Source organism: Rhinoraja longicauda, chromosome 30 (genome assembly GCF_053455715.1).
Source record: "Rhinoraja longicauda isolate Sanriku21f chromosome 30, sRhiLon1.1, whole genome shotgun sequence".
NCBI classification, from domain to species: Eukaryota; Metazoa; Chordata; class Chondrichthyes; order Rajiformes; family Arhynchobatidae; genus Rhinoraja; species Rhinoraja longicauda.
In genome coordinates, this window is record NC_135982.1 from 3,963,515 (window position 1) to 3,976,736 (window position 13,222).

The window sequence follows — 13,222 nt, forward strand, 5'->3', positions numbered from 1 at the left end:
CTTTAAACTCTTTATTTCAGTAGTGTGAAGAAGGGTCCTGGCCTGAAATGCCCAGTTACTCCAGCAATTTATATCCATCTTTGGTATAAACCACAGTGGCGCAGCAGTAGAGTTGCTGCCTTACAGCGAATGCAGCGCCGGAGACTCAAGTTCAATCCTGACTACAGGTGCTGTACTGTACGGAGTTTGTACGTTCTCCCCGTGACCCGCGTGGGTTTTCTCCGAGATCTTCGGTTTCCTCCCACACTCCAAAGACGTGCAGGTTTGTAGGTTAATTGGCTGGGCAAATGTGTGTAAAAAACAAATGTTTTTTTAAAAAAATTGTCCCTAGTGGGTGTAGGAGAGTGTTAGTGTGCGGGGATCACTGGGCGGTGCAGACCCCGTGGGCCGAAGGGCCTGTTTCTGCGCTGTATATCTAAAAAAAAAAACAACATCTGCAGTTCATTGTTTCTACGGACAGTTACCCAAGTTTGCTGAATGCGACCTCGAATCCGAATTGCTGCGGGATTTCCCCCCGGTTGAACATGAGATGTTCCTCAGGTCCACATGGGGCCTTGGTTTGGCCTTGTTGGGGGCAGGTGGATAGGTCAGAGTGACAGGGTAATGCACAATCCTTACCTTTTGTGGCAATGCAAACTGAGTAAACTGGGCAAAACACTATTTTTTTGTGGCAGGGGCACCAACATCTTATACAACTGCAACATGTCTTTCCAACTTCTCGATACTCTGACTGATGAAGGCCAATGTGCCAAAAGCCTTTTTGATCACCCTATCTACCTGCGACTCCCTCTTCAAGGAACCATGCACCTGCACTCCTGCATCCCTCTGCTCTACAACACTCCCCAGAGCCCCACCATTCACTGTGTAGGTCCTGCCCATGTTAGACTTCCCAAAATGCAACACTTGACATTTTGCTGTATTAAATCCCATCAACCATTCCTCAGCCCATCTGGCCAATCGATCAAGATCCTTCTGTGATTTTTCACAACCACCTTCACTTTCTACAAAACCACCCACTTTTGTAACATTGGCAAACGTGCAAAAGAGTGAATAGTGAGTTACTAGGCCAAGTGAACCCGTTGGGTCCATTCCTCGTAGAGGGGAGGCAGGGAAGGGGAGAGGGTGTGACTGAGAGGGTGAGCCCTGGACCCAAAGTCTCTCCTGTATTGGTGTAGGACCCTCAATTCCCACCCCTCGCACTCAGTCCCCCTCCTCCCCCCACTGACCCACTCCATCCCCCCTAGCCCACCCCAACCTGCCTTGCCCCTCCCCTGCCCCCACCCCCAGTCCCCCAGCCCTGCCTCCACCCCCATTCCCCCCTCCTCTGACCCCCACCTCCCTCCTCTCCACCCACCCCCTCTCTCCCCTCCTCCCCACCCTCACTCTCTCCTGCCCCCCACTGTCCCCCTTCTCCCCCACCCATTCTCTCTTTCCCCCACCCCTTCCTCCCCCTCCACCCACTTCCACTCTCCCCTCCCCCCCTCCCCCACCTGCACTCTCTCCTCCCCCCACCCCCCCCTCCCCTCCACCCACTCCCCCTCCCCTCCACCCACTCGGCCACCACGCCCACTCCCCTCCGTGGAGCCGCTGGCTGCGAAAGGCACTTACCAGTGCCCATGCATTCAACGCTGACTGCCGACGTGCGAGTCTCCCCTGAGGCCGGGGCCGGGGCCGGGCGAGAGGCGAGAGGGGAGAGGGGAGAGGGGGCGAGGGAACGACTGAGGCCAGGCTGGCGGCGGCCATCTTGTTTTGGCGAATGAAGTCGAATGTGGCCGATTGTGATGTCATACGCTGAGGACTTTCAGGAAATGGGTTAGAAAGTGAATTTTAAACTTTAAAATGTCTGTAGCTTTAAAAATGTAGCTTCAATTTGTATGAGAGTTGTTAGAGATTATGCCCAGGATAATGGTGAGTAAGGTTGTGGAAAAATTGTGGCGCTATGGTGTACCGTTTTGGCTGTGCGAAGCACCAAAGTTATGGTGTGCACAAACACACATACACACGGACAGAGAGTTGGAGAATGGAGAATGCTGGGAGAATAAACATTAGATTAATGTAGAATTAGTTTAATTGGGAGATTAATAGTCGGCATGGACTCAATGGACCGAAGGGCCCGTTTTCATGCTGTAGGAGTCTATGACTCTCAAAATAAATAAATACATTTTATTTTTAACAGAGCAAATCGTCTTGCCTCTGAAGTTGATTTAAAGTTACCACTTGAAGTCTTGCAAATTTGAGGTTGGAGAAATAAAGAAGCAAATGATCATTGTTGGCACATTGTAATCCTTCGATAATGCTGTACAGTCCAAACTAATACAGCAGAGGAAGACTGTGACTCCATTGCTGGTCTGGGCAGCTCAGGTTTGTGACTGTTGTGTGCGTGTGTGCGTTAGAGAGAGAGAGAGAGAGACACAGACACAGACACAGACACACACACAGACACACACACACACACACACACACACACACACACACAAAGAGAACATGTTTCAATTAATATCCAGCTAAACCCAGATACAAGAAGTAGGTCAGGTCTGAGATGCAGCAGGATTGAGCTCATGAACATTTTCGTTAGCAAACATATTGATTTTTGAAACACAGCAAAACATTCCAAAGGGAAACTGGGCACTGAGGGAAAGTTGGAGTGTATTTTAACGGGCCAATTAATATCATTTAACGGCATCCCTGATCAAATAGTTACATGACTGAAACAACTGCAACCTCAACATGAGAAGGAAAATCGTAACCCAAAGTTTCTGAAATCACCCCGAATGTGGGTTTTGAGAATGCTGTATCAGGGGAGGGATTGTGTTAATATTATTTTAATTTATAAAGTGCTTCATGGGAAAGAAAACGATATTTTGAAAGATTTTGAGTGCTCTTTCTGGTTGCTGTCTGGGTGAGTGAGTGAGTGAGTGAGTAAGGGACAAAACAGTACTGAGCTTGAAAGCTAATTTGCTTTAAGTAATCCAGCCATTAACCGATGTGTTGCCTTAGTGCCGGCTGTATTACAGTGGATTTGGAAAAATAAAGCAGATTACCTTCAAAATTGACTGTATCATCAGTACATTGCTAACACTTAAACGCACAGTGAGCTGGCAGGGTCATGGGCAATTTAAAAATGCAGCAGGGCTTTATAAAGCCCTCCAAGGGCCAGTCCAAGTATGTTTTTGTGATAGACATAAAAAGCTGGAGTAACTCAGCGGGACAGGCAGCATCTCTGGAGAGAAGGAATGGGTGACGTTTTGGGTGGAGACCCTTCTTCAGACTTTGTGTTTGCAGGAGAGCCCAGCGCTGGTGGGAACATTTTGAGAGGGAGACAGGATGGTGGGGCTTAGGTGTGGTTCTGACAGGTTTTATCCACTCTCATTATGTGGCCTCACCTTCTCTGCTTAGTGCAGGGACGTGGCTTTGTGTCAGCTATGGATTCTTGTTCTTGTGGCTTGGGCCAAACGGCAGAGACTGTGTTGGCAGCTGCAAGGAGTTACTGACAATGTCAGGGGCAATTTTGCAAAGGTCCATTTAACCGGCACCCCCGCAAGTCTTTGGGATGCGGGAGGAAACCGGAGCACCCGGAGGAAAACCCCACGCAGTCACAGGTAGAAAGTACAAACCCCACACAGGCAGCACCCGTGGTCAGGATCGAACCCAATCTCGGGGGCTGTTGTGTCCATCAACATACCAAGTCAAAGGACAGAGCACCATTTTAATAAAAAGGAACTGCAGATGCTGGTTTATATCAAAGATGGAAACTAAATGCTGGAGTAACTCAGCGGCTCAGGCAGCATCTCTGAAAAAAATGGGCAGGTGACGTTACTGGGTCAGGACCCTTCAGGCTGCTTCACTCACACCTCTTCAGACTGAAGAAGGGTCCCGATCCATAATGCCACCTGTCCCGCTGAGTTACTCCAGCACTTTGTGTCTGTCTTTGATACTCTGCGCCGATCGTTGTGGAGTTTGCATGGGGCTCCACTGGAACAGTGTGGCTGCCGTGACTCCGCTGGACAGAGGAGGGGAGGGGTCCACCTTGTCTGTATCTGTAGCCCTCTGACTCTCAAGTGCTAAATTATGGCTTCTTCTTCTTCTTCTTCTTCTTGCGTTTGAGGCAGCAGAAGTTATGTAACGCCCTCCAGGCGCTGTAGCCAGTGCAATGTGCTGTTGTCGAGGGCCGTGAGGTCTACCCCTCCACCAGGGGGGCGGAGGACAGTGCAGTCGAACATGCCGTGCTACGCTGTTTGCTGGTCTGCCCCACACACGCAGGCTGCTGATGAACGCAACCCCCAACGATGCACGTTGGCGTTGAACCGGCCGACCCCTGTGCGGAGCCGGTTCAGGGCGACCCACTCTTTGCGGGGCATGTCCGAGCCGGGTGGGGCTGTGGTGTTTGGTGCGACAGTGAATTGAGGAGGTGGCGATGTCTGTTCCCAGCTGGTTCTCCATGCTCCTAGTATGTTGAAACCGGAGCCACAGAGGGTCGCTGCATGACGGGAGAAGGGGCGATGAGATGACAGGCGTTGAGGTTCCAGTTGCTGTGAATCCTGGGCGAGGTGGTGCAAAGGATGTTTGGCGTCCGATGGGGCCCTGCACACCAGCCTATGAGTGAAGAACTCTCTGCCAAGCTTGGCGGGTGCGATACATAGAAAACATAGAAAATAGGTGCAGGAGTAGGCCATTCGGCCCTTCGAGCCTGCACCGCTTTTTAAATTTTTTTTTAAATCACCCACTCTTTGCGGAGTAGGGCGTAGGCAGCCAGTGATGATCCACATGGTGTCGTTGAGGGTGGCGTCTAGCTTGCTGGTATGAGCGCTGCGGCACCATGCTGGGGCGGAGTACTCAGTGGCGCTGTACACAAGTGCAAGAGCACTGGTTCGGACAGTAGATGTCCTGGCGCCCCATGACGATCCGGCCAAGCAACGCAAGAGGTTGTTCTGTGCCGAGACTTTAGCACAGAGAGCTTCAAGGTGTTGCTTGTAGATCAGCTGCCGATCTAGTTTCACCCCGAGGTATGTAGGAAATGGGTTGTAGGGTAGGGGTGACCCATTGAGGGTGACGGTTAGCTGGCGTTGAGCTTCCTTGTTGTTCAGGTGAAAGGCCGTTGTGGTGGTTTTTGCCACACTCAGTTTTAGTCTCCAGGTCTTAAGGTAGCCCGCGACAAGTTCCATATCTGCCGAGAGCACATCCTCAACATTTGACCAGCTCCTGTCCGAGTGCAGTAGGGCCAAGTCATCTGCGTATCCATACTGGCGTGAGGTCGTGCGTGGCAGATCGCTGATATAGAGGTTGTGGCTTCTGACACTCGCACTGGCTGAACGTAGCGCAAATGAGTCAACAGTACGGAAATAGTTCGGCACGCTGTCACAGCGGTAGAGTTGCTGCCTTACAGCATCAGAGACCCGAGTTCAATCCTGACTACGGGTGTTGTCTGTACAGATTTTGTACGTTCTCCCCTTTCACCGGGTGCTCCCACGCTCCAAAGATGTGTGGGTTGGTTTTCGTAAATTGGATTCCGTAAATGGTCTCTGGTGTATAGCATGGAACTAGTGTACATGGTGATAGCTGGTGGGCACAGACTGGGTGGGCTGAAGGGCCAGCTTCCCACACTGTATCTCTAACATCTAAAGTCATAAGGCCATTTGGCCCATCAAGTCTACTCCGCCATGTAATCATGGCTGATCTATCTCTCCCTCCTAACCCCATTCTCCTGCCTTCTCCCCATAACCCCTGACACCCATACTAATGAACAATCTATCTCTGCCTTAAAAATATCCACTGACTTGGTCCACAGCCTTCTGTGGCAAAGAATTGTACAGATTCACCATTCTCTGACTAAAGAAATGTCTCCTCATCTCCTTCCTTTAATTCTGAGTCAATGACTGGTCCTAGACTGTCCCACTAGTGGGAACATCCTCTCCACATCCACTGTATCCAGGCCTTTCACTATTGTGTTCAGTGTACAGATGCTCGGCATGTTGACAAACATGTGTCCCTGGTTGGGCAGGAAAGGTCATTCTGATTCATTCAGTCTATCCAGAGCACTTCTGGCATCTTGTCCATCCACACAAAGCCATGAATCTGGGGAAGAAACATGCCAATCTGGAGGAAATATTCTGTGAAATTCCTTTTGACTCGTAAAGATAATTGAAACTAATCCACTCCGACACAAACAATTTTATGCTGCTGGTCTCTGAACCAGACTGAAATGTCCAATTTTCCTTTATAAATACTCTGCAAAATTAACCTTTACCTCAGGATTCTTGAAGTTTAACCCTAACTAGGACCAGAGCGACTGGCTAGTTTTTACCTTGTACTTGGCCTTCTACACATTAACAATTGTGGCCCTGGGTGCTTCCTGACTACTTCATCAAAACGATCAGTTATCGCATACATTCTCCTTCCCTTTCATCCGTCCTAAGTCTACGCACTGTGGCTTTGAGTCCAACATGGTAACCATTGCAGTCAATGGAATTTCCTTACACCCTTTCTGCCCGCTCAATATCATCCACAAAGTGCAGAAACAAGGAACTACAGATGCTGGTTCACAAGAAAAAGACACAAAGGACTAGAGTAGCTCAGCGGGTCGGACATCGTCCCTGATCCACTGAGTTACTCCAGCTCTTTGTGTCTTGTTTCATCCACAAAGTGTGGAGGCCAGAACATTTTAATTGAAGTGTAGGAAGGATCTGCAGCTGTTGGTTTACACCGGGACTAGACACAAAATGCTGAGGTAACTCAGCGGGACAGGCAGCAGCTCTGGAGTAAAGGAATAGGTGACGTTTCCGGTCGAGACTCAGCAAAAGGGTCCCGACCCGAAACGTCACCTGTTCCTTTTCTCCAGAGATGCTGCCTGACCCGCTGAGTTACTCCAGCATTTTGTGGATTTCAATTGAAGTGTTGTATAACCATTTTGGAAAAAAATCTTCAAAGACTGCAAGAATCTGCGAGACTGATAGATTTATTTCCCCCCCAATTTCTGCAGGATAAAGACAGCTCTGGGGCCACAGTTCTACACCTCTCATCGTGGTTCGGACATCACAGTATCACAGAGTGGTTATTGGAAGGTGGGGGCAGTGACCCAGGAGCAGCGACGGACACAGGAGCCCTTCCTGTGCACTACGCCGCAGCCAAAGGTGACCTCCCGTCCCTACGACTACTGCTCGGAAAATGTCCCAAGTAAGTAACGCAACGATAATCGCTTGCAGTCACAAGGAATTGCAAATGTTGGTTTACAAAAAAAAGCCACAAAGTGCTGGAGTAACTCAGCAGGTCAGGCAGCATCTCTGGAGGACATGGATAGTTGATGAAAGATGGATACAAAGTGCTGGAGTAACTCAGCGGGTCAAGCAGTGTATCTGGAGACGATGTTTTGGATCGGGACTCTTCTGTAGTGGGGTGGGGGCGGGGGGGGGGGGGGGGGGAGGGGGATGGGGGGCTTGCTTCTCAGCTTCTGAAGTGAGTTAAATCTGGCCAAGTATAACTGCAGGTGGTGTTAGGGTCCTTGCAAGATATGATTCATTCAAATCCCAGTTCTCCCATTTGGGATGAAAAATCAAGGACTGAAAACCAGAACAGTAAAAATTGACTGATTCAGTTCAGTTCAGTCTAGTTTATTGTCACGTGTACAGTGTGAAAAGCTTTTTGTTGCTTGCAAACCGTGTCAGCAGAAAGACAATGCATGATTGCAATCAATCCATTTACAGTGTATAGATAGATACACGATAAGGGAATAACTTTTAAACTAGCATCTGTAGTTTGGTTTAAACTAGCATCTGTAGTTTGGTTTAAACCAGCATCTGTAGTTTGGTATAAACCAACATCTGTAGTTTGGTTTAAACCAACATCTGTAGTTTCTTCATATACTTATGAAGTATACGGAGTCCAGAACAAGGGGCCACAGTTTAAGAATAAGGGGTAGGCCATTTAGAACGGAGATGAGGAAAAACTTTTTCAGTCAGAGAGTTGTGAATCTGTGGAATTCTCTGCCTCAGAAGGCAGTGGAGGCCAATTCTCTGAATGCATTCAAGAGAGAGCTAGATAGAGCTCTTAAGGATAGCGGAGTCAGGGGAGAAGGCAGGAACGGGGTACTGATGGAGAATGATCAGCCATGATCACATGGCTCGAAGGGCCGAATGGCCTCCTCCTGCACCTATTGTCTATTGTCTATGGTCTTACAAACCTGCACCTCTTTAGAATATGGGAGGAAACCGGAGCATCCGGGGAAAACCCACGTGGTCACGGAAGAACATACAAACGCCATACAGACAGCACCCGTAGTCAGGATCGAACCTGATTCTTTGGCGCTGTAAGGCAGCAACTTTACCACTGCACCATTGTGCTGCCATCTGATCTCTGATGTCTCGCTGCCTCCTCCTCACATTCACATTATGAGATTATAAGGTCATAAGTGATAGGAGCAGAATTAGGCCATTCGGTTCATCTAGTCTATGCCATTCAATCACGGCTGATCTAACTCTCCCTCCTAACCCCATTCTCCTCCCCATAACCCCTGACACCCTTTACTAATCAAGAATCTATCTATCCCTGCCTTTACAATATCCATCGACTGGCTCCACAGCCTTCTGTGGCAAAGAATTCTACAGGTTCACCACCCTCTGACTATAGAAATTCCTCCTCATCTCCTTCCTAAAGGAACGTCCTTTAATTCTGAAGTTATGACTTCTAGTCCTCGACTCCCACTCTCCTCTTTTTCCATTTCTCCCGTCTTTGCTCAACACCAAGAATCCCAGAATAACAATTCCAATCTTAGTCAATTTGCACCATGTCTCCCCAATGGCTCAGACAGCATCCATTTATCTCTCTTTTTGCCTTTAATCCATCTATATTACACTGAGCAAGACGTGCGTTTGAGAGCTTTCCACTTTAGCTCACCACTATTTACCCTGGAAACGCAAGAGACTGTAGCTGGTGGGATCTGGAGCAACAAACCTGATTGCAATTTACTGAAAACTTACCGAATAGTGAAAGGCCTGGATAGAGCGGATGTGAAGAGGATACTTCCACTAGTGGGAGATTCTGGGACCAGAGAACATAGCCTCAGAATAAAAGGTCGTACCTTCAGAAGGAAGATGAGGAGGAATTTCTTCTGTCAACGGGTTGTGAATCTGTGGAATTCATTGCCACAGAAGGCTGTGGAGGTCAAATCAATGGATATTTTTAAGGCGGAGATTAACAGATTCTTGATTAGTTCGGGTGTCAAGTGTTATGGGGAGAAGGCGGGGACAAGATAGATCAGCCATGATTAAATGGCAGAGGAGACTTGATAGGCCGAATGGCTTCATTCTGCTCCTGGAACTTATGAGCTTATTATGAACAATCTACTGGAGGAAGTCATCGAGTCAATCTTGATGTAGGATTTTGACCTGAAATGTCAACAATTCCTCCTCCCTTCCGCTCTCACAGATGGTCCTCGGTCGGTTGAGTTCCTCTGGCACTATTTCCTTGCTGTGCTTTCATCGTCTGACTGCTTCTGACAGACTGTCGTATTGCCCTGTCTGTTATCTTTCACTTTTATTTTCCTCCTTACTTGAACACTCCCCACCCACTTTTCTCATTTTTTAGTTTTAAACTCCATCTAAAGCTCTTATTATTAGATTCATGGGGATGCTTGTCACAGCCCGGTTCTAGTCAAGACCGTCCCACTGGTACAGCCACCTCTTTCCCTCACTCATGTGCCAGTAAAATGCATTGAAGCATATTTTTGCCAGGTCAATCTTCGGGCCAGGCATTCAACTCTCTGATGCCTTGGACCCTATGCAGATTTCCTGGGGTTTGTTCAGTAACCCAGAGACGATCTCTAATATGATTCTGCTTTGCAGTGCAGTAACTCTTCATATTCCTTCAGCAGAATCCTCTTCCTAGACCTCTCCATGTCCTGGGTTCCCCTGTGAAACATGACACGATCTTCTCAAAGTTCAACTCCACGCTGAGAGAGTGTCCCTCATTCTGCCATCGGGCAGGCAACGTGGTCTTTGGGCTTTTATTTGTGGCGTCAGAGAAACTATATTTCCCCAAACTGTACTGTCCCCTACCACTGCTACATTCTCTTTCCTTTGCCACCCTGTGTACCAGGATGCCATGGTACGCTTGCATCACTTTGCTCCTGTCTACAGAGGCTGCAGAAACCTCACTCCTGGTGTTCAGGTACCAGGGCTGATGTTTCTCCTGGATCCATTAACCTGCCTCACCTTTTGTCACACTCTCTTGCCTCCATTCACTGATCAATTCTGCCGTACTTGACCCGTGGCTGCGATTACTTCTTGAGTCAAATATCCGTGCAACCTCCCCTCTACCTGGTGAAGTACAGTCTCTGGACCTCATGTTGCAACTCAGCAGCTCTGACCCTAAGTTCCTTGGCACCTTGTACAGATTTGGCTGCCATGGGTCCACATACTGCAGCTGCAACAGGTTATTGGATTGTCTTAATTTCATTTATTTATTTCTTAAGTGTTAAAAAAATCCACAGTTTTCATTAGTTCAGTAAAGTCCACAGATATTGTACTCAGTTGGCAATGCATTGCTTTGTATTACTGTGTGTAAGAGAGATGGGGGATTATCGTGTGTGTATGTGTGTGTGAGTGGAAGAGAGATGGGGGATTATCATGTGTGTATGTGTGTGTGTGAGTGCAAGAGAGATGGGGGATTATCGTGTGTGTATGTGTGTGTGAGTGGAAGAGAGATGGGGGATTATCGTGTGTGTATGTGTGTAAGAGAGATGGGGATTATCGTGTGTGTGTGTGTGTGTGTGTGTGTGCAAGAGAGATGGGGGATTATCTTGTGTGTGTGTGTGTGCAAGAGAGGGAGGATTATCGCATGTGTGTGCAAGAGAGATGGGGGATTATCGTGTGTGTGTGTGTGTGTGTGCAAGAGAGGGTGGATTATCGCGTGTGTGTCTGGGTGTCCATGTGTGTATGTATGCAAGAAAGACTGGATAATTATGTGTGTGCAAAGGGGACAGGATTATTGTGTGCGTGTGTGTGCAAGATCAAGGGGGGATTATTGATTGTGTGCATGTGTGTGCGAGAGAGGGTGGATTATTGTGTGTGTGTGTGTGTGTGTGTGTGTGTGTGTGTGTGTGTGTGTGTGTGTGTGTGCGCAAGATCGAGGGGGTATTATTGATTGTGTGCATGTGTGTGCGAGAGAGGGTGGATTATTGCATGTGTGTGTGTGTGTGTGTGTGTGTGTGCGTGCGCAAGATCGAGGGGATATTATTGATTGTGTGCATGTGTGTGCGAGAGAGGGTGGATTATTGCGTGTGTGTACTATATTCTTCACACACACACATATTCTTCAAACCCCCTTCAACAGCTTTCATTGCTGATCTGATCTTTGCCCTCAGTAGCGTTTTCTTGCCTGAAAACAGACTGCAAAAGCTTTTATAGATATGTCAAGAGAAAAAGATTAGTTAAGGCAAATGTAGGTCCCTTGCAGTCGGAAACAGGTGAATTGATCATAGGGAACAAGGAGATGGCAGACCAATTGAACAAATACTTTGGTTCTGTCTTCACTAAGGAAGACATAAACCGTCTGCCGGAAATAGCGGGGGACCGGGGGTCTAATGAGATGGAGGAACTGAGGGAAATCCAGGTTAGTCGGGAAGTGGTGTTAGGTAAATTAAATGGATTAAAGGCAGATAAATCCCCAGGGCCAGATAGGCTGCATCCCAGAGTGCTTAAGGAAGTAGCCTCAGAAATAATGGATGCATTAGTGATAATTTTTCAAAACTCTTTAGATTCGGGAGTAGTTCTTGAGGACTGGAGGGTAGCTAATGTAACCCCACTTTTTAAAAAGGGAGGGAGAGAGAAAACGGGGAATTATAGACCAGTTAGCCTAACATCGATAGTGGGGAAAATGCTAGAGTCAGTTATTAAAGATGTGATAGCATTACATTTGGAAAGTGGTGAAATCATCGGACAAAGTCAGCATGGATTTACCAAAGGCAAATCATGTCTGACGAATCTTATAGAATTTTTCGAGGATGTAACTAGTAGAGTGGATAAGGGAGAACCAGTCGATGTGTTATATCTGGACTTTCAGAAGGCCTTCGACAAGGTCCCACATAGGAGATTGGTGTACAAACTTAAAGCACACGGTATTGAGGGTTCAGTGTTGAGGTGGATAGAAAATTGGTTGGCGGACAGGAAGCAAAGAGTAGGAATAAACGGGTCCTTTTCGGAATGGCAGGCAGTGACTAGTGGGGTACTGCAAGGCTCAGTGCTGGGACCCGTTATTTACAGTGTATATTAATGATTTGGACGAGGGAATTGAATGCAACATCTCTAAGTTTGCGGATGACACGAAGCTGGGTGGCAGTGTTAGCTGCGAGGAGGATGCTAGGAGGCTGCAGAGTGACTTGGATAGATTAGGCGAGTGGGCAAATGCATGGCAGATGCAATATAATGTGGATAAATGTGAGGTTATCCACTTTGGCGGCAAGAACAGGAAAGCAGAGTATTACCTGAATGGTGACCGATTGGGAGAAGGGGAGATGCAACGTGACCTGGGTGTCATGGTGCACCAGTCATTGAAAGCAAGCATGCAGGTGCAGCAGGCAGTGAAGAAAGCGAATGGTATGTTGGCATTCATAGCAAGAGGATTTGAGTTTAGGAGCAGGGAGGTTCTGCTGCAGTTGTACAGGGCCTTGGTGAGACCGCACCTGGAGTATTGTGTGCAGTTTTGGTCTCCTAACCTGAGGAAAGACGTTCTTGCCTTAGAGGGAGTACAGAGAAGGTTCACCAGATTGATCCCTGGGATGGCGGGACTTACATATGAGGAAAGACTAGACAGACTGAGCTTGTACTCGCTGGAATTTAGAAGACTGAGGGGGGATCTTATAGAAACATATAAAATTCTTAAGGGGTTGGAGAGGCTAGATGCGGGAAGATTGTTCCCGATGTTGGGGGAGTCCAGAACCAGGGGTCGCAGCTTAAGGATAAGGGGGAAGTCTTTTAGGACCGAGATGAGAAAACATTTCTTCACACAGAGAGTGGTGAGTCTGTGGAATTCTCTGCCACAGAAGGTAGTTGAGGCCAGTTCATTGGCTATATTTAAGAGGGAGTTAGATGTGGCCCTTTTTGCTAAAGGGATCAGGGGGTATGGAGAGAAGGCAGGTACAGGCTACTGAGCTGAATGATCAGCCATGATCATATTGAATGGCGGTGCAGGCTCGAAGGGCCGAATGGCCTACTCCTGCACCTATTTTCTATGT

The 13,222-nt window shown here is 47.9% G+C and overlaps 1 protein-coding gene across 1 annotated transcript in view; it reads left to right on the forward strand.

Moving 5' to 3' along the window:
* Positions 1-13,222, forward strand: part of espn (espin) — a 182,887-nt gene that overhangs the window by 9,920 nt on the left and 159,745 nt on the right. The window contains exon 2 of the mRNA XM_078425730.1: positions 6,977-7,170. Within this exon, the coding sequence (XP_078281856.1) occupies positions 6,977-7,170 (194 nt within the window). The remainder of the gene's footprint in view (positions 1-6,976; positions 7,171-13,222) is intronic.